Source organism: Drosophila hydei, unplaced genomic scaffold (assembly GCF_003285905.1).
Source record: "Drosophila hydei strain 15085-1641.00,03,60 unplaced genomic scaffold, DhydRS2 tig00008116-arrow-pilon, whole genome shotgun sequence".
Classification (NCBI taxonomy): Eukaryota; Metazoa; Arthropoda; class Insecta; order Diptera; family Drosophilidae; genus Drosophila; species Drosophila hydei.
In genome coordinates, this window is record NW_022045829.1 from 1,154,366 (window position 1) to 1,175,135 (window position 20,770).

Genomic DNA, 20,770 nt, shown 5'->3' on the forward strand with positions numbered 1-20,770 from the left:
GATAACTGCGATCAATTTAAAATATGGAATATCAGGCATAAGCTAATCAGCATACGTACATATCAAATCAAAATATTTGCTCAGTAAACACTTCAGAGTATTTTCCCGTCAAGCACTCCCGCTAAGGCACTGCATTTTGCCGCTCAGCTGGCAAAGTAATTAAGACATTTTGGTTAAGTCTAAAAGTTGATGTAAAAGTTTATATGCAAAACTTGGGTCAGGTTTGGTTAACAATTTTGCATATTTCCTAGAATCCATGGTATATGCCTCAAGTAAATATGAATTTCTTTTGATATGTCAGAAAAGAAATTTAACTTCAACGAAATTTGACTCTGCTTTATATGTATCGCATTTATATACGAAGCCTAAGCCATTTTATACAGTTATAAGTACTTATATTAAAAGCATTTTAGAGTATTTAGTAGTCGATTATAATTCATTTTAATTTTTTATCATTTTGCATTCAAAATCAACTTGTTTTTTATGTGCGGCTTTTGCTTGGTAACTGGGGAATTGTAGTTTATGCAGTGCATAGCCCAGGCACTGACATAAAAAACGTTATTTAAAGTAAATTTCAATTAAAAATTGATGAATACACTACTTAGTTTAATTGCTTAAATTTGTAGAATTTAAAATAGTCAAAAGAAATTAATGAAATGCGCTTTTCCATGCACAAGATGTTGCCACATCCGCTTGCAATTTGCCATGCATTAATTATATATATATATATAAATCTGTATTTGTGCACTTGAAGAGTGCGCCAACAAGTCAGATAAAATTCGCTTTAAATATATATGTGAAATGTAATCGGCAATTGTAAAACGTTGCATTGCGTTGCTCGCAGGAAATCCGCATCAAACGACTAACAAATTTGCTGTTCGCATGAAAAGCTTGCCAAGTTTACTGATTGAATAAAGTATATTGTTGTGCTTAATTACCTAAAAGAAAAGTTTAACGTACTGCAGCTAAACTTTGAATATTTTTAGATTATTTAATAAAAAAAAAATTATAACTAAACGAATATATCTTAAGTTCGTAATGGAAATAAAATTTAAATTTAAATCAGAACTTAAATATAACAAATAATTGAAAAAATTATGAAATTACAATTTCTTAGTTTATAAAGAACATAATAATATATATAATAAAAATAATAATTTAATAAAATAATTATATTTAAAAATTAAAATTAAATATTTGAAATTTAAAAATATATTAATATTTATTTTTTTACTCATTTTAAAACTAACTTAGAATTATAAATGTTTTATAACAAATATATTGCATTTTTAAAATCATTCAATATTTATGAAAATGTTAGCAAACATTTTACGTAGGGAAATATTTTAACAAGATAAATTTGCAGTAATATAATAATGCCATAATAGCATTAGTCAATGACTAATTCCCAATGAAATGCTTTGACCTTGTCAACGCTCTTACTTGATTAATTAGTCTGTCAGCCCCTTGAAGTGCACTTGATTTCCTCCACGAATCATTCACTAATTAACTATCAAAAGAGGCGAAGATTCTAATTCAAACGTTAATTTGCCAATTTCATTAACTGTTAACTGAATTTTATTTATTTCTTTTATGCTTCTGTCGAGGTCTGCTTGCTGCATTTATATTATTTTTTATATTTATTTTTTATTGCTTTAGCTGTTGCTCCGAATATGCATTGTTCTAGGCAAACTTTTGCCCCAATGTGCGTTCGAGCAGAACAAAAGTTGATTTTCTCTCTCTCTCTCTCTCTCTCTCTCTGTCTTCTCTTTCTTTTGCTCATTTTCATTAACTTTGGATTCTTACTTGAGTGGTTTTTGATGTTTTGCATTACACTTAATTTTTGCTAGTCTTAAATGTAAAACAATTTGATTCTTTTTTTGCTATTTAAAAAAAATTTGTGGCAGAGTTTTTTATTTTTGCTTTGCTGAAGTGATTCGACTAAGCCGCAATGTTAAACGGGTCATGAATTTGCTGATTTGGGTTTTTGTTAAGCAACAGTAAAAATATATAAACCACAGTGGGTGGTTTTTATGGCTTCGATAAAGGTATAAGTGGGATATAACAAGATTTTTAAATGGAATATACACTACTTAATACTATATGCTAGAAAGCTATAGAAATAATATTTTATTATGCTTCTATTGTATTTTTATTAAACTAAATTTAGCTCTAGATAAGCCGATTATTTATTTGTTGAATAACTTTTAACATTGCTCATTGATATCAACTGCACTTAAAATCAATTTAAATATTTTATATATTTTATATAAAGGTCTGCTGAAGCTGAACTCTTCAATTTAAATATTTTTTAATTATCAAATTACGCCTATCGAATTATCCTGTGCAATTAGCTTAGCCAACCCACGCGAACAGCCTTTGAGACCCACACGATTTGTGTGCTTTGTGCCTTTGCATCGCAAAAGATTTGCTTTTAGAAAGACAAAGAGAAAGAGAAGAGGAGAAATAGAATAGCCATGAATGGAATGGATAAAGCTGATATCGAGGCATCATATTTGCCTTTGTGCCTACAGCCCACACAGTGACTGTCACACTCCACACGTTCACAGTGACCGTCGCCGTCACAGTCACTGCTTAGTGAAGGTCTTTTCAGAATCTCAACCCGTTGAAGCAGCTGAAATGAGAGAAAAGGAAAATTGTAATCGCGTATAAAAAGTATCTTTTCTGCTCGCTTTTAAAGTGTTTTCTCGTGTAACGCTGTTGGCCTCGGGGGCGTGGCTTTTGGGGAATGTGGCAATGCTTTAAATATTTTTACAAGTTGCAACTTGAAGCAACATTTACTGTGCCTTTTATTGTCTCTTTGCTCCGCCTTGATGTAGGTCCTTTTTTCCGGTCTGCTAGCCATGAGAATATATTTAGCTCTGGCTTTGCGTCTGGAATCCTGTTGCTTTTGGTGTTGATTCGTCTATGTGTTTCCGTCTCGTCTTCTGGTTATTCAATCAATAATGCGTTGACATCGACAGCGACGGGGCGTGTGTGTGTGGGTGTGAAAATGATAAAGGATGACGCCCTGGCGGCACTCTGACAAGTCAGGCAGTCGTCAAGCCAGCGAGTCGCCAACTTGCCAAAACAACAAATTCAGTTTGTGATTTACTTTTGGCCAAAGAGCAATGGCAACAGCAACAGGAGTCGGTTCAAGGACATGCCGTAAAGTCGTAAATGTCGCAGCTGGCGTCTTTATCACACCAATCGCTGATAAATCGTGGCGCTGCGTGTGTGTGCCATGTCAAAGCCAAAGCCAAAGCCAAACTGAACTGAAACTTCAAATTGAAACATTCCTCAACGAAAATAAGTTCTTGAAATTCGACTTTCGTCTCGATGGCTAGCGGAATTTCAGACTTTCAGAGAGCTCCACAGCTCGAGACCTTGACAGTGACCAAATCTGCAAGTTTCGCATTTGCACTACTTGACTGACTAGGCAATTGCCGTATACCCTGTAAAAAACATAGTAAGGCAATGGCATAAGAATTTGTCAGCGTGTCAGCTTATTGAGGCAAGACTTCTCAAGATTTAACTAATTTCAATAGTATTAAAGTAGTAAGCCTTATACAACTAACGAACATATATTTATATATATATCGTATATTTCATGCTATATCATCTGTTGTCTGCAAGCTGGGCTACTCTAATAGATTCAAGTTTTAGTTTCTCTTATTACAGGGTATCTCATAACTGACCTTCACATAAATCTGCTCTTTGCACTTTCGTCAATTGTAACAAGCTTCGACTATTGCTTTTCTTTTTCACTTTGTTTTTTTTTTGACTCTCGTAATTTATGCGTCTTTGCAACACTTCGATCCGCCTGTGAGTGTTGGTAAATGGCAAAAAAACTGCTTCACATTCCTTGACCTCTGCTCGCCTTATCGTTAGCTTAATTGGTAAAGTTGAGCATTATTATCAGCCCGTCGTCATCGTCGTCGACCAGACTTGGCCGTTACATTATTCACAATGCGCCAATTAAAGTTCACAATGAGAGTTTGTTTCGATAACTTTTTTGATGGTTATCGATAAATGCAGTTGAACTTTTTGTCTGCTAGTTGATGTAGATGTCTCCCTTTCTCTCTCTCTCTTTGCTCTCTCTCTCTCTCTATCTTTCTGTCTCCCCTGGCTGTATCCCCTTCTCCTTCTCTCTTTATATATCTTCAATTACATACTCGTCTATAAGTCTATTGTACCCTCCATCGATATATCTCTCATTTTCTCTTTATACTCTCTCTCTATCTCTCTCTTCCTCTGTTTGAGCCTCCTTTAGAATCTGCGACACGTGCATCGTCTCAAATTTTATGGCTTTTTCAAATTCAATTTCATTTGGACGGTTTTTTTTGCTGAATTTCTCTTGCTGTTGTCTGCTTGAGTTTTCTTTTAATACCCTGTAGACAACAGTGTGGCAGGGTACATTGAGCTAAGACAAAGCTCTTAACTAAATGTTGAGTCCTCCTTAACAATTCACTGCCTCCACTTGTAGCATATCTTCTATGTCTCTCTCTCATATAACTACCTTTCGCTTCCCAGATTATTTCTTTACAGAGTATCTCTTAGTCAGTTAAGTTGACATTTTCTATTATTTTTGTTAGCTTTTGGACTTGTGTGAAAAATTAATTTATTTGATTTGCATTTCAATTTGCTGTTGCTGTTACTGCTGCTGGTGCTGCTGCCACCTGCCCTAACTACCTCTATCTGCCCACATCTTGGCTGGTTCCCTTTCTATATAGTATATTTTCCCGTTTACATGGGAAAATTTTCAATTTGTGTCTGCAATGCTTGCCAAACTGTGTGGCCGAGCTTGCCTAACTGTTAATCGCTAATGAAGTTGCAACATCCGGCTCATCTAAACGAATTTTTGGGCAGAAATGTGGGCACACTGAAAAAGAGGCTCCAACCCTGAGAGAGAGAGGAAGTGGAAGGGGGAGAGGCAGTGGCAGTGGCAGAGGCACTGGCAGAGGTAGAGGTGCTTTGCCGACAGGGTTAAAAATCGCTGCTGCTTGACAAATGCTGCGGCAGTGAAGCATGCAACGAGCAGGAGAACGCGCTGAAGAGCCCTCAGCTGAACGAGCAGAGCTTGCCTCTCTCTCTCCTCTATCTGTCTGCCACGCTCTTTGTGTGCGGGTGCCTGAATTGGTGATGTATTGAAATTATGAAAAGGGCACGGCTGGGCACGTCATGGAACGCGAAGCATTGACAATGAGCCATGAAAGCGAAATGAGAGGGAAGACGTGTGTAGAGCGGGAGCGAGCATGGGAGGGAGGGATTGCGGTGGGGAGCGCAGCTAGACCCCACAGTCTAGGGCTTGGTCTAGAGCTGAGCTACATGAGGGCTGCTTGAAGTGCTGATTGAATGCAAAGCGGGGCGTGTCGTATTGTAAATGCCCGTGTTAAACGGAAGTTGCCAACGGGCCAACAACATCCGGAGCCCCCGCAGCCTCTACCTTACCCCTCTCTCTCCCTCTCTCTCTCCTCTCTCTGTGTGTGGGCATTTGCTAATTGATGCAATGAGAACGTAGCATATGGCATATACATTATATATATTCAGAATCTTGCATCAATTTGGTTGCATTAATCAAGCAGCAGGCGCTGGACTCTGCATTAATTAAAATTGCATCAACTAGTTGCACAGGGAGAGAAAGAGAGAGAGAGAGAGAGCGAGAGAAGTAAAGTTAAATAATAAGTGCGCATCTTTCACACAATTAATTCATATACATACATGTTCATATGTATATGCATGACCAGCCAGCCACGCCCCCCGTTTCCCAAATTACCAAGTGGAGCAGCAAGTGAACCAAAGCACAAAAAAAAGCCAATTCAAGCGGGCACTCAAGCAATGCAATGCGATACGACATAAGTTGCAGCGAGGGGTGGGTGGGGAGTTGGTGCAGTATGGAAGTGACATGAAATACAGACTGCCTACCAAGCCACCAGCTCAGCCTCCTTCCACTCCCCCGCGCCCTCGCCCTCGCCAAGCAATTAGCGGCAAATGTTGCAAAAGAAACGCAAACTCGCGGGTCAACGCGTCACTCAGAGCCGCTTGGCTGCCCAACGAGTGCCTCATGCGACTCGGACTTAGCTCTATATACGTAGACACATACATATATATATATATATATATTTATATATATATATATGTAATATAGGACTCTGTGTGTCTAGCGCACTTGTTGTTGCTGCTGCGAGTGAGCAGACAGTTGACTCGATTCACATATCAGGCTTATCAAACTCTGTGTGTGGGGCCTCTGAAACAGAAATAGAACAAAATAGTTCCTTATGTAAGCTGAAAGTTGACAAAACACTAGTTAATCATACCCTTATGAACTAGTTCTTTACAAATAGCATCATCAAATATCACCACAAAGAGTTGATTCACTTAATTTAACAGCTCGTGCAGTTAATTTGTTATTTTACTTTTCGTGTTGCTTTACTAGTTCATCAAGTGGTAGCTGTTTGAACCAGTTCACTAGTTCAGTTGAACAAACTCATGTATCAATTTTTATTTTTTATTCTTATTTGTGCTACTCAAATCAAATAATCACTAAGGCTTTTCATTTGTTCATTTGAACAAGTTCATTAGTTCATTTGAACAAGTTTATTGGCTGGTTTATCAATATATTATATTTCAAATTAGTCTATCAGCTCATTAATTATAATCACTTGTTCATTTGAACAAGTTCGGTAGTTTATTTGAACAAGTTCACTAGTTTATTTGAATAAGTTCATTAGTTCATTTGAGCATCATTATATTAATCTATTTCAGTTTAGTCTGCCAGCTCATCAATTTTGATTACTAGTTCATTTGAACAAGTTCACTAGTTCATTTGAACAAGTTCACTAGTTCATTTGAACAAGTTCACTAGTTCATTTGAACAAGTTCACTAGTTCATTTGATTAGTTTATTGGTTCTAAATTTTTAATTTTTTATGTTACTCTACTAGCTAACTACTTACCATTTTACCCCTGGTTCATTTGAACAAGTTTGTTAGCCCCGTTGAGCAAGTTCTTTCTTAACTGGTTCATTATTTCTATATTATATTTGACTTTCAATCAGCTTATTTTCACCTATATCTCACCTTTTATCTTTCTTCTTCCATTTCCTTTGCAGATGCTGAAACACGTACAAATCTCGCCGCTGCGCAATCGCTCCGATTCGCTGTCGCTGCGCTCCTCGAGCAATGCCTCGTCCTGCGCCAGCTCCATGTGCGGCAGTCCGGAGCCGCCAACCGATATGCAGCGCACGCCATCACGCGCCTCCAGCTACTCGAGCCTCAATGAGCAGCTGCCACAGGTAAGACTCAACTCGAACTGCCGCCTGACGTAAGCATGCTCAAACTCACTTTCCACTCTATCGCACACAGACCACAATCAAAGTCTACACTAACTGCTTGAAGATCGACATCGAGTACAAGACGCTGGGCATACAGTGGGACACCACGAGCAAGGAGGTGATTGCACAGCTGCTGAGACGGTAAGTGTTTGGGATGAGATCAAGTTCTGAGTGGATCTCAACTGACTCCCTTTCTCTCTACAGCTTGAAGATGCGCCATCGCGATCCGCGTCTGTTCTATCTCTCCATGGAGGTGGCTGTGCGACGAGCAGGTGTGAAGACCATACTGGTGCTGGACGAGGACACGCGTCCGGCTATATTGCAAGCCTGTCATCCCAAGGGCGAGTCGCGCTTCTGCCTGCAGCTGAAGGCGGGCGGACTGATACGCGTGCACACCTCAGCGCTGCAGCCGAGCTCCCAGTACAAGTCGCTGGTTATCAGCGAGGAGACGAACTGCGATGAGCTGCTGCAGCTGCTGCTGGGCTGCTACAGCTCCTTGGAGCCCGTTGAGAACTTTTCGCTCTACGAAGTGTGTCCGGGCCAGGAATGCCAGCGCAAGCTGCATCCGGATGATCTGCCGCTGCGCGCGCAGGCCGAGCGCCTGAGGCGTGGCGAGAGCTGTCACTTCTTGGTGCGCCGCACGCCCAACTATGCGCGACGCCGCCAGCTGCTGGCCAATCTGAACGAGGCCATCAACCAGAGCTATGAGAGCGATGCCACGGCCGTCTCAGCCGCTGCTGCTGCCGTTGAGGATGCGGATGCAGTTAGCCTGCTGGAGCTGTCGCTCGAGTCGGAGCTCTCGCTGTCGGAGGACTTGCGCAGCTGCAGCAGCAGCGAAGACGCCGAGGATGATGAATGCGCCAGCAGCTCCGGCTCCTCGGACAACTCAACTGAATGCACGCTGCGTCGCGACTTCTTCCAGCGACATACGCCGGTGCAAGTGAATGGAAATGCAGCCAGCTCTGCAGGTGCCCCAACCTCCACCTCCGCCACCTGCTCTCCGTCGCCAGCGCGCGCTTACAGCCCCGTCTACAATATACGTGAAATACGCACGGCGACGCATTCATTCTCCTCGCTGGGCAAGGACAAAAAGCTGCTGGACATACAGATGAACGCACGCTATGCACCAGCTGGCATCTACAGTCGCCTGCTGCCTGTCGCCGAGGACAGCCTCGACGGCCTCGATGTCAATGGCAATGCAACAACAGCGCCCGCAGCTGCGACAGCAGCAGCAGCAGCAACTGCTAAGCTCACAGCGGAGGCTGTTAACAATAATCCAGCCAAAGGCTTGGGCCACTTTGTCTATTTGTAACTAGTCAAGGCCACAAGTTGTACATAGAGGGAGAGCAGCAGAGAGAGAGAGAGAGAGAGAGAGAACGAGAGAGCAGCAGAGAAAGAGAGAGAGCGGAAATATCCCCAAAAAAAAAACAACAAAACGTAAACCGTTTGAACCAAAGATGCATTTGTAGTTTAAGTCAAAGTGTAAATAGTTAAGACAGGGAAATTTAAGCTTTTGTTGCATAACTAAAAGCTGTTAAATCCAAGGATACTAAAGGAATCTATAGCTTGAGGCTTTAGTCGCGTAGCTAAAGCTAAACGAAGTCGTCAGATAACAACAATTTTAACACTTAAGATAAATATGTAGAAACCAAAAAGATATTCTAATAATACAAATGAAAAAATACGAAAAAAAATGTATTTATTATTAAGTAAAAGTTGAACGATAATACCCCATTTGCTGTTGTGTACAGGGTATTTTAATAGCATACAAAATGCAAAAGTTAATTGCATTAAATGCAATATTTAAGGCTGACGTCAATCAGGCATATTAAAGCGACGGCGGCGGTGGCGTCGCCTGGTCAATTGCAATTTGTATTTTTAAGGATCGACACGACGTCGAGCTTAACTTGAATGATTTACGCTGCGTATACGCAATTTGCCTTATAAATGAGCTTACGGCGAGCGGCTTCATATGAAAAGAGATAAACAAAAACAAAACCAAGCTAAAGGTAGCTTTAATTTCAGCCATTTCAGCAGTTTTTTTTCCGATGCCTCTTAAATTACACAAATTATCAAGATTTTGCTGTGGAACGACCTTTTTTGAGTGCTCTGACTTTAGCCAACTAATTTATTAAGAAAGGTTGCCAGACTGAATTAAAAATAAACAAATTGCCAATCAAATCCAATTTGTTGCAGCCTAAAATAATAAGTCAGCGTAGGGATGCGAAAAGGTCCCAAATACTGAAAGTTTTCGGCTCGGGTAGTTTGTTTGCTCAACGTTTCTTTTGTTCAGCAAGTGAAAGTAGTCCCAACGGCGCCCATGTTTTGGCTTTTAGCAGCTACACTCCTGGCCAATGCTGACTCCCAGTTGACAGCCATATCCTGGGTTCCATCATACGATTGTTGTGATCCCAGCGAATCTATAGATTTAAATCCGTGTGCACTTAGAAATAAATCACAAATAGGAATACTTCTTCATTTCAGCAGAACTCTTAAATGATCTCCATCCATTTCACTTCCTTACCCTCCCTTGGTTTGCTTTTACCATTGATATAGTCCTATAGTAGGCTGAAAAATGTTAGTTAACAGTAACCTAACATTTCACTGTTAGTGAACATTGCATTAACTTAATTATGCTAACTTTATGTTAACTATCTTTGTTATGTTAACTCTGTGTTAGTTAGTAATAAACGAGCTGGTAACACGCTGTTAACTAACATATTTCAGCCTGTGCGCCCGGTGCTTCAGCCACATACACGAAGCTTAATGTATGCAACACATATTACTCCAATTATTATTAGAATTTAATTGATTGCAATACCAAGATATAAAATTATAACATATGAGAATCAGTAGAGCTAGAGCTAGTGGAGCTATGGAAAGCCCGAAAATCCTGTATTCGGCTTGCTAGTTGTGAGACTTCTACCAATTATTTGATTTGGTCTGGTTTTATGTTCAAGCACAAAAGTATGAAACATAAAAAGTTGCTGGGTTTAAGGCAAAGCGCCATCTATCATAATTGTATGACATTATTGAGCCGCACAAAAGTATGCAACAAATTATATATTTTATTTCTTTAACGGATTAATTAGTTGTTGCATTTGGTATTTGTTGCACTTACTTTGGCATATATCCATTGTAAATTAAACATTATTATAAATAATCATGTTGTTGCTTGCTTCATGTTTCTGCAACATTTTGAATTACTTTTGCACTGCGCTGCTGCTCTACCCACTTGCAATTCGCACTTAGCTGTTCCTGGAAGTCTTTTGTGTCGCAGTCATAAAACGCCTATAAAATATAAGCAGGCATATTTATTATCTGAACGGTAAGTTGAAAAACGTGGGCAATAAAAAAAATAAATATAAATATTATTGAAAGCCTTTGCATTACATAAAATATATGAATATATACTCTTTCTTCAGTATTGTTGAGAGAGGCATAAAATGTAGCATAAAGGTAATGGTTGCTCGGGTTTTTTTAAGTGTATGCTCTTAGCCCAAACTACACCTAAACAAAGTTGGCAGAGTCCAGAGAGTTGAAGGTAGAGCGAAACAAATGCACCCACACACACATGCACAGAGAGTGTGTACACACACACCTATACACACACATGACGTAAGTTAACACTAAGCTAAGCTCGTTTTGTTGCTCGTCCAACTAATTGCCATAATCCGTTAGATAAAATGTCTTTATCATTTTTGCTGCTGCTGCTGCTGCTGTCGTCGTTGTTGCTGCAAAAGTTGTGCGAATTGAATCGGGCTTTTGCGTGCGCTTTTTGTTTTTATACAACTAATCGGCTTAGCTTGCAAGCCACAGCCCAGAGTCCACAGCACACCACCCACCAGTCACCGCCCACAGCCCATCGCCCACAGCAGTTATGCATGGCTGGGCAATTGACTTCTTTGACAGCTGCTGATTTTTCACTTGAATGAAATTGTAATCCAGGCGCTGGCGTCAGTTGACTAACTATAGCCGTTGGTATTAATTTGTTAGTTCGTTTCATAATGCATAAGAGATATGAAGACAGCAGCTGCTGCTGCCTTTAATTAAAAAGTCCTTGTCAGCGTCAGCGTAAGAGGAGTTCAGATTAGTTCTAGTTCAGTCAGTCGTGCGGCAGAGGCAGAGGTGGTCGGAGACAGGTCTGAGGCAATGGCTGACTGCAACAGCAACTTGCATGTGTGTGGCAGCATCGTGTTGCCTGTTTGACTGCTACTCCGGCTTCATATTCGGCAGAATTTTCGTTATTGCCATTTAGCTCGAACTTGACTTGCAAAACTTTGGACTCTTTGAATAGCCTACCCTGTGGATGCAGAGCTGGCGCCTTGGGGTTGCTTAGCTGATATGTAACTGCAGACAGGGCATAGGCTAGTCGTTTCGCTTCAGACTTGCTCAACTTGAGATTGTCTGCCAGACACAGTCGCCTCATGTCCTACGCCCACATTTTTCATCAGTTTCCGTAAACATTTTCAACTCAAGCCTTTTCGACACTTTTGTCGAGCTGCTGCTGCTGCTGCTGCTGCAGTTGCTGCTGTCGTAGGCTGTTCGCCTGTTAGTTGCATTTTTAAATTTCGTCGACCTTTTCACATTTTTCTTTTTCCCTTTGTCAACTGCAAGCAGTGGGAGAGAGACAGAGGCAGAGCAAGATAGCCAATATGTTGCCAGCTGAGTGCTGAGGGAGGGCGTACACAGTGCGTATGATTGATGTTGTCTGCATATGTTTTATTTAGTTATTGAAAGCACACATACACACACTCACTCTCTCTCAGCTTGCATATATCATGCAGCGCTTATCTTGACTGCCATTCGAGGGCAGTTACTATGATTTATGTCAATTCACAGCCGTCGCGTCGTCGCGTCGTCGCTGCAACTTGCTTTTAATTATGAGCAATTGCAGGCGCAGAGTCGAACAGGAAAGTTGCTTTGCCACTTGACACAATTTATGGTCGTCCTTCTTCTTCTTCTTCGTGTTCCTTTGCATAACAAAGCAACGCCCGCGCAGCTCAACAAATGGCCAAAAACAAACAAAGAGAAAAACAAGTGCTCGAGCTTCACTTTTTGCACGGAATTTTATTGCAGATTTGTTGGCTTTTTCCTTCTACCATTTGGTTTTTTCTTTTGGCCATTTCTTCTCCTGATTTTAATTTGGCTCAAAGCGAGAGTCGCGTGGTAATTGAGTTTCCACGGCTTCGCTTTGTGCGCTGAGAGCGCGTCCTTAGCCTGCTGCAGTGCGCCAATTGCGCGCTCGTTGACAAATGGAAAGCAGCAGCAACAACAACCACAACAACAACAACAACAAACAACAACAAATATGAAAGATAAAAGCATTTTAAAGCGCTTTCGCTTGAATCTATTTATTTTGGCATTATTTTGTTTGCCTGCCTCAGTCGTACGTGTCTTTTGCCTGACCCTAAAACCAGTTGTCAGCGAATTCGGCCGGCAATCAAATGATGGAAATTCCAAGCGCCGTTCGCTTGCTGCTGATAATGCAAAAATTATAAATCAAAATCAAATCAAATCAAATTTAAATAAACCAAAATCAATTTCGCTGCTTACGAAATGGAATTCGGCTTGAAGCTGAGCGAGAGCGCGCGAAGATTTGACTGCAAATGCTCGGCTAGTAAATGGGCTTAATCTACATCTAATACAACTGCTCAGGCCAGGGATTGTCATGGCCATCTCTTGCTCCTCAAGTGAACTATGGCTTTACCAAATGATCAAGCTTAGGAACATGAGAGCTAAGTTCTTTGACTCTCACTGCTAACTTCTATTAGTAGAGATTGTAGAGAGTATAAGAACTGTCGCCTCTGCTAGCAGGCAGAACAGTAAGAGCTGGCTAGATCTGAACTTTGTCTACTTCTATATTTTTCAGAGGTTTCACTCTTTTCAGCCTGCGCCTTCGACTGTTGGTATTACTTGCCCAATAGCTGCGAATTGATTTCACAGAGTTCCTCAGAAGCCATTTTCTATCGTTCAAAGACAGATATCTCTGTCTCTACATAAGTCTAAGCTGGCCATTGCTACCAATATCCACTCATCTATATTGCAAGTATTACCGCCTAAGAAGTGGGCGTGTAAGCCTAGAATTAATCATTAATGCGAGCATTTATATATTTCTACCTTTATTTAGTTCGCTTGCTGCAGCTCAGTTTTAAGCCTTATCTATTGAGTGGGCCCAGTTGCCAGTATAAATATCTTAAATTCTAGACTTAATTACTGATAATGTTGGCAGAATGCAGCAGCTTGCAGTGGACACAAGGTGCTTGGTCCTTTGACCTGGTGACAGCTTTGGTTGCATGGGACTCTTAGCAGCGATGGCATTGCGTCAGATCATTGAATTCTCTCGACAGCTTCACTGTGCAGATAAATCGTAAATTCAGCCTGAGCCACGTTAGCAAAAAATATGGCTTTGGGGGAGCCTTGGCTTGATGCCAAAAGACTTTGCTTCGATAGCTTTGAAGGCAAGAAAACTGGATTCATAATTATTGCTATAATAAGAGAATCTTAGACGTCGCAATGGATGCTAGGATGTAATTTGAATAATAATAATAATAAAAATAATAATAATAATATTAACAATTATATTAATAATAATAATTTAATGCTTGGCTTTCTAACTGATAGGAAACTTACCTGTTATTCCATCATATAAATGTTTCTATCTCAGATAATATGTAATATATAATATATAATATATAATATATAATATATAATATGTAATATATAATATATAATATATAATATATAATATATAATATATAATATATAATATATAATATATAATATATAATATATAATATATAATATATAATATATAATATATAATATATAATATATAATATATAATATATAATATATAATATATAATATATAATATTATTTATATAGTTACAGTTAGTAAGAGGAGACTCTATAGACCTGCTGAAAGGTAGCAAATGCTTAAGACTTGATGCCATCTGAGTTGAATGTTAGCTAGTTTATTCGTATATTTGGTATCACTTTAAACGAGACGTCTTACAACTATCAAATGTGGACACGCAGCGTGTCCTGAGATATAGAATTATTCAAATACAATTAGCGAGCTGGCGAGCTCTCACTCGGCCCTCTGCTCGCTCTTAGCCTGTAACGAATGCGGCTTGGTTAAAAAATTGGCGTAGTTCCTTCGAGTTGATAGATTTATAATCCCATTAATGAATGGGATTTATTTGAGTGTTGCTTGCCAAGCAATTGGGACTTCCTAGGGGAGAATCACATTGAGCTAATCCGTTGGGTTCTACGAGCGACGACCGAACAGCCTGAAGCGCGCCTTCCAGCAGCTTGGCCATCATAGCTGCTCGTTGCCAATGTGCGTGGTGTCCGTGGGCAGCGAGTGGGTCTGGAGGCGAGAGAGACACGGTTAGCAAGGCAGGGCAAATGATTAAGCACCTGGCCACTGCATACACACCTGCAGCGCCTTGCGCTTGTGATGCATCGATGAGTTCGAGGATGACTTGCCCTTGCCCTTCTTCCACGAGCAGAGCAGCAGCTCCTTCATGCCCTTGCGAAAATTGCGACTGAGGAAGGCGTAGAGCAGGGGATTAACTCCCGAATTGAAGTACGTGACCAGAAAGGTGAGCGGCGTTAGCAGCGCATTAAAATTGGAATCACCGCGATACGAACGTGACCTGCAAATATATAAAATAATATATAAATATATAAATACATAAATATATATATATAGAGAATATTTAGTATATGCAAATGTTGCCAACTAAATGAGCATGAAAACCTGCTCGAAATTGACAAAGGCGGGAAGAATACTGTTAACAGTTTCAATTTTAATATAAAAATTAATTTACATATTTCTGTAGCTGCTGGCATCTGTTAGTTTACAGCTCTCTAACAGAGTCTGTTATCCATATAAGTCTCTGGCGCTCTTTCGACTCAACAGAAATGACTGCTTAGTGGCTTTTAAGCGCAGTTTGTAGCGCTTTGTTTTTGGCCAACTGTCTTCTAAGTGTTTTGGCCAACTTTTGTTGCTGCCAAGTCTGAAGTATTTCAACGGATTTTTACCTGCTGCAGTTGTTTGTTCGCACTGCACGCATAACTTTCGGCAGAGTGTAAAGTTTTGCAACATCTTCAAGCTAAGAGCTGAGAGCTGAGAGCTGAGAGCTTTGTTTATGGAGCGACTAATTAAAGGCAAGACTACGATATACCCTGTACTAAGTGCGACAAACTTGTTTTGTTTTGCTAAATTTCTTGCTTTATCTGGATTACTCTAATTGACAGGAGATTCCCTAGTCTCATTTGATATAATAATAAAGTACGCTAGTTAAAATATAAGTTGGCAATCGCTTCTACTCAACACCAACTGGCCAGCTAGGGTATCGGCTAGTCGCCATCATCAAGTTTTGTTTACAAACTGGACAAGCGCAAACTTTTTGAAGCAACTGTCAAAATGTTTTCGGTTTTCTTTGTCGTTGTTTGCCAGTTGACAATTTGCGCTGCACTTGCAACTGGGGCGTAAGGGGCGTGGCTAACTGATTGGCGGTTCTCAAAGGTCCAGGCCAACTGTGCGCTGCTTGAGCTCTCAAGTGGCTTTCACAATTGACTTGCAAATTGAAAGCAAAGCCACGAATAGAGACTAAATACACCAAGAAGAAGAAGAAGAAGAAGAAGTACAAGACGACGAGACAATCCAAGGCAGAAGAGTAAGGCCTTAGCGCCGCATGGGGTGACCATTTGGCTGGCAATCTATATAATAAGGCAACATTAGGCGCAGCTCTAACGTCTGTCCTGGCTCCAGGCTGGGACTGTCGTCTGGCCTCGTCTGGCCTTCCGGGCCAATACGGATCACGTGCCCCACGCTGTGCCCTGTCGTCTGGCAATGTGTATTAATATAAATGTTAACGTCTCGTAAAACTGGGCAAGCGTCTGGCAATTGACTGCACATGGCCAGCAAATGACACAATTTTGATGGAACAGCTCGCAATTCATTAAAGCTGCTCTGGTCAGAAAGGAAGACATTTGAGAGCTAGGCGCACCTCAAGTGCGTTAGAAAACAGCTAGCATATATTCTGCTCTGAATTGAGTAAGAGAATTGGTTGGAAAGTTGGCCTAAAGAAGAACCTGGCTAAGCTGGCTAAGAGTGACTTAGCCTCAGTGAGTTTTAGTGTAAGAGTAGAGTCCTGGCAGGTAAAGATCTGCTTTACATTAGTGTTATAGTTGAGCCAAGAAGAGACAGTTGCATAAACGGAAGACAGATGTTATCTTTGACAGTTGTCTGGCTACTAAGTCTACTCTAGGGCAGTCTAGTCTAGTCTACTTTGGGACAGTCTAGTCATAGTCAGCTTATGCAGCTCATCTAATGAGAACTCAAATCAAAATGAGTGTATTTTGATGCCTTGCGATTTTAGGGCACATTCTTGTTGTTGAAATATATACAACAGGCACAAAGAGGCGTGGTCGTTTGACCAGGATCAACAGAAGAGCTCTTCTAGTAGCTTTGTCTATCTCTCATCAATCTAGGAAGAAGAACAAAAGTGTTCAGTTCTGCTTAAGCATGAGCCAGAATATTTCATTAGAGTCCTTAGTTGACTTAGTTTATATATGCTGCATTATGTGAGGAACCATGAGCTATATCTATATTTATATAAGTTAGGGAAGTCTGCTAGTCAGGTATACCCGTCGACTAACTAACTCACTTCTGGCTTCACACACGCTTCACATTGTTTCATCAAGTTCCTTTACTGTTTTCATGTGATTCTCACCATAATTTAGAGCTAACAGAAGTAAGGGAAATGAGTGTCCTCAAGTCAAATTGATCTATTGTTGGGAATAACTGGAATTTCGCATTTGAGTTGATCGTTTATTATGATTAGACTGTCAGACATGAGCGCTAAAGGCAGCTGGAAAGTATTTTGCATTTAGTCATTTGTTTGCTTTGGCAAAAATATTTTATTTAATATTCACGAATCGGTCGACTGCGCGCGTTCTGCTTGAAAAATATTAGAAATAATATTAAATTGAATATAATATTCGCGGAATATATTTTCGCTCGAATTGCTGAAATGCATTTTGCGCTTGTTATGTTTGGGGCGATTTTGTGGTCGGCATAAAATCCAAAATAAAATTTATTTGTTTTCCTCTGCTGCACACAGAAAACAATGCACGCAAATATCTCTGTTTAAGCTGACTTTAATAAATGTTTACTTCACAGTTCACACTTCACATTTCACATTTCACATTTGGTCTTTAAGTCTGCGTGGGCGTTCGTCAATTGTTTGTATCGAATCATCTGGTCAGCTGCCAAACCAATCATCGACTCGCCCGCTCTGCCCCTCACAACTGACCAAAAGCTGTCATAGAATGGAAAATCAAACATGACCCACATACAGCAAAGGCCCAACCAAATCGAACATCTATTGAAATGTTTGAATGGGGCAAAGCAAAAATATGGCTAGGGCAAAACCCAAAAAAAATGAAGGGAAAATAAGGAGAGCAGGGATGCTGTGAGTAGCAGTCAGTCAGTTACTCAGTCAATCACTCAATCAGCCACTCAGTCCCTTGCTCACTCTATCAGTCTGTCAGTCACTCAGACAGTCAGCCAGTCACATAATCAGTCACTGAATAAGTCACTCAATCAGTCGCTCACTTAGTCAGTCAGTCATTCAGTTGGTAACTCAGTCTCTTACTCAGGTCGTCAATCGCTCAGTCAGTCAGTCAGTCATTCAATCAGTCAGCCACTCAACCACTGTCAGTCAAACACTCAGCCACTCAATCACTCAGTCAGTCAGTCAGCCACTCCCTCAGTCAGTCAGTCATTCAATCAGTCAGCCACTCAATCACTGTCAGTCAATATCTCAGCGCGTCAATCACTCAGTCAGTCAGTCAGCAACTCCCTCAGCCACTCAGCAAGTCCTTTAGAATTAATTTCTGCAAAGACATTTGCCACGAGATGATGCGCTGTAATTTTGGCTAATGCCTCAAATTGCCAACAAGCTTCAAGCTGATCACACACTCAAATTCCTCTCAAAGTCATTTTGAAGTAATAATTCATATATATATGTATATACGCGTGTCTTTCTGCATTCGCATATTTACTTTGATTGATGGCCGCACAGACAAGACAAAGTCCAAGTCAAGTGAATTGTTTCAGCTTTTTTTGTAGAGCAGACAGAAATATCTGTGACACTTGACATAATTCAGAATAAAACATGACGATAAAAATAAAAATATATAAATTTGTGGAAACAAGACTTAACACATACTAACGGAATGTTTGTGTTTTAGAGCTCTAAATTCGGGCTTTTTAAGGCTTTAATTTAATGCCAAAAATGTCATCATTTCACATTTTCAGTTGGATTTTCTTTAAATTCTTGAGAGAATGCTTCTCAGTTACGGTCGGTTTGCGATTGAAGCTCTGATTGACGTACTATATAAAAGCGAAAAGCCAAAAAAATCAGTTTTTACTGAGCTGACTTAAAGAAACATGTTTTAGTCTTGGAATCTATAAAAGAAAACGTTCAAGGCTTAAGTCAAAATTAAGTTTAAAATATTTTATACAAATGTTAAGCTTAGTATATATAGAATTACATATATTATAAATAAACTAAATCTGTATTTATATAATTTTGTATGTTATTATTATATTATTTATTATATATATTAATTACCATAGCAATATATTTTTTAATTTTTTAATCCAATTTCCAAGTAGAGAATATAATTTGCTTTACTGATTTGTATTTTATTTATTATTCTATTTTAATATTGAACAAAATAAAAACCAAATTAAGAATATTTAATTTTAAACTGAGTAAAAGTATTTAATAAAATTAATATTATGTAAATATATATACATTTAATTTCCTTCTGTTTATGTATTCTCCATCTAGCCAGCCTCGCCTTTAATAAGTGCTTAAAGTCCACGTTCAGTTACCTGTTAAATAGTCTTTGAAGCAAATGCGCTCTGCATAACAATTAGTTCGGTATTCGGACTCGCAGAGGCTGAGCAGTCTTTTTGCCAATCTGAATGGCAATTGGGCCATTTTAATTGACAATTTAATTGTTTGCGCCGGGACAGGTACTGAGAGGTAGGTTGGAGTGTATTATTTATTGCACGGCAGATGGCTACGAGCTATATGCAAATGATTCTCAACTGTTTGCATAACATAAAATGGCGCAGATGCTTATCCTACTGATGATGATGATGATGGAGATAATGAAGGCGACAGACTCTATCTACTGCACTGATGCAAAGAACTATTCGTCTTTATGCTTTCATATTTATTTAAACTTAATTTAAATTTGTTAAATTTACTAAGTAATTCTTTAGTTTATATTTCACAGAATCAATTTTATAGATTTTTTCGCTCCTTTGCTCACATCACAAAAAAAAAAAAATAAATTTGAAGTTCTCTCAGCTCAATTACATAAACTTAATAAATATTTTAAGCACTTTGATTTACACTTGAAAAAAAAGGAAACTCGAATATTTATGAAAAATTGATTTTTTAACAACAAAATTCAGTTGAAAATGAAAGGCAAATTTGAGAATTTTGTAGTTGGCATTCATATAGAACTCTTGAAGTACTAGTCTATTTACTGCACAGTGAATCATATGCGGTTTTCTCACAGTGTAGCACTCACCAGTATTGCCACATTTTGCGCGCATGATACGGCAGGTTGCAGAGCGCGAATGTCAGCACAAATATTATCAGCATGCGGACCACGCCTCTGCGTGCGCGTAGTACATTGCTCGATGAGTGTGACATATGTGCGGTTGCCACGCCCACACCGCCACCGCCGCCATTGCCCTGCCGCTGGTTGTGCGTGTGGGAGTGATGATAGAAGCTCGTTTTGCGACAAGCGCTCACAATGGGACGATCCGCCTCCAGGGAGACCTGCATTAGTAATCGAGGAGAAGTTTATGGGCATTAATCATACGAAAACGATTTTATGCTGTAGAGCTTTGAGAGTAGTTCTCTCATTAATAATTTAAGCAAATACGAACCTTGCAATTATCAAGCTAAGTTGTTTCGTGTCGTGTTGTTTGTTGGTAGAGAATGCAAATCAAAGTTATTGCAGTGTTGAGTTAAGGGAAGGAAATAAGATAAAGAGAGAGGGAGAGACAATAGAATGAGTGGGAAAGATAGAGAGAGAGAGCGAGAGAAAGATATATAACACTTAAACATAAACTGAAATAGTAATAGAAAACTTTATAAAGAGGGAGAGTTTTAAAAGAAAATTTTTGTTTGTCAAGTTATTTTGTTAATAAAGGCAGAGAGAGAGAGAGAGAATTTCCCTTTTCAACTCTCAATTATAGTCGTATATAATGTAATATTTATTACATAATTAATTACATTTAATATTAATATATTTTTATTTTTTCATTTTAAATTATTTTTTTTATTAGTTTTTATTAGTTACATAAGGCACTACTATTTCTATGAACAGC

General features: G+C 39.4%; 2 protein-coding genes across 4 annotated transcripts in view; one reads left to right on the forward strand and one right to left on the reverse strand.

Moving 5' to 3' along the window:
* LOC111596296 overlaps positions 1-9,059 on the forward strand; it is a 29,200-nt gene extending 20,141 nt beyond the window's left edge. Inside the window, exons 2-4 of the mRNA XM_023310452.2 lie at positions 7,111-7,293; positions 7,364-7,473; positions 7,537-9,059. Of these exons, the coding sequence (XP_023166220.2) occupies positions 7,111-7,293; positions 7,364-7,473; positions 7,537-8,644 (1,401 nt within the window). The 3' untranslated portion in view covers positions 8,645-9,059. The remainder of the gene's footprint in view (positions 1-7,110; positions 7,294-7,363; positions 7,474-7,536) is intronic.
* Positions 9,060-14,355: 5,296 nt separating this feature from the next.
* LOC111596278 (trissin receptor) overlaps positions 14,356-20,770 on the reverse strand; it is a 44,492-nt gene continuing 38,077 nt past the window's right edge. Inside the window, exons 7-10 of one of the 3 annotated variants that reach the window (XM_023310423.2) lie at positions 20,327-20,341; positions 19,963-20,216; positions 14,777-14,996; positions 14,356-14,707 (exon numbers count right to left, since the gene is read on the reverse strand). In XM_023310423.2, the coding sequence (XP_023166191.2) occupies positions 14,657-14,707; positions 14,777-14,996; positions 19,963-20,216; positions 20,327-20,341 (540 nt within the window). In that variant the 3' untranslated portion in view covers positions 14,356-14,656. Of the gene's footprint in view, positions 14,708-14,776; positions 14,997-19,201; positions 19,400-19,962; positions 20,217-20,326; positions 20,342-20,770 lie in introns of those variants that run through there. The other 2 variants (XM_023310424.2, XM_023310425.2) reach the window with 2 other exon arrangements.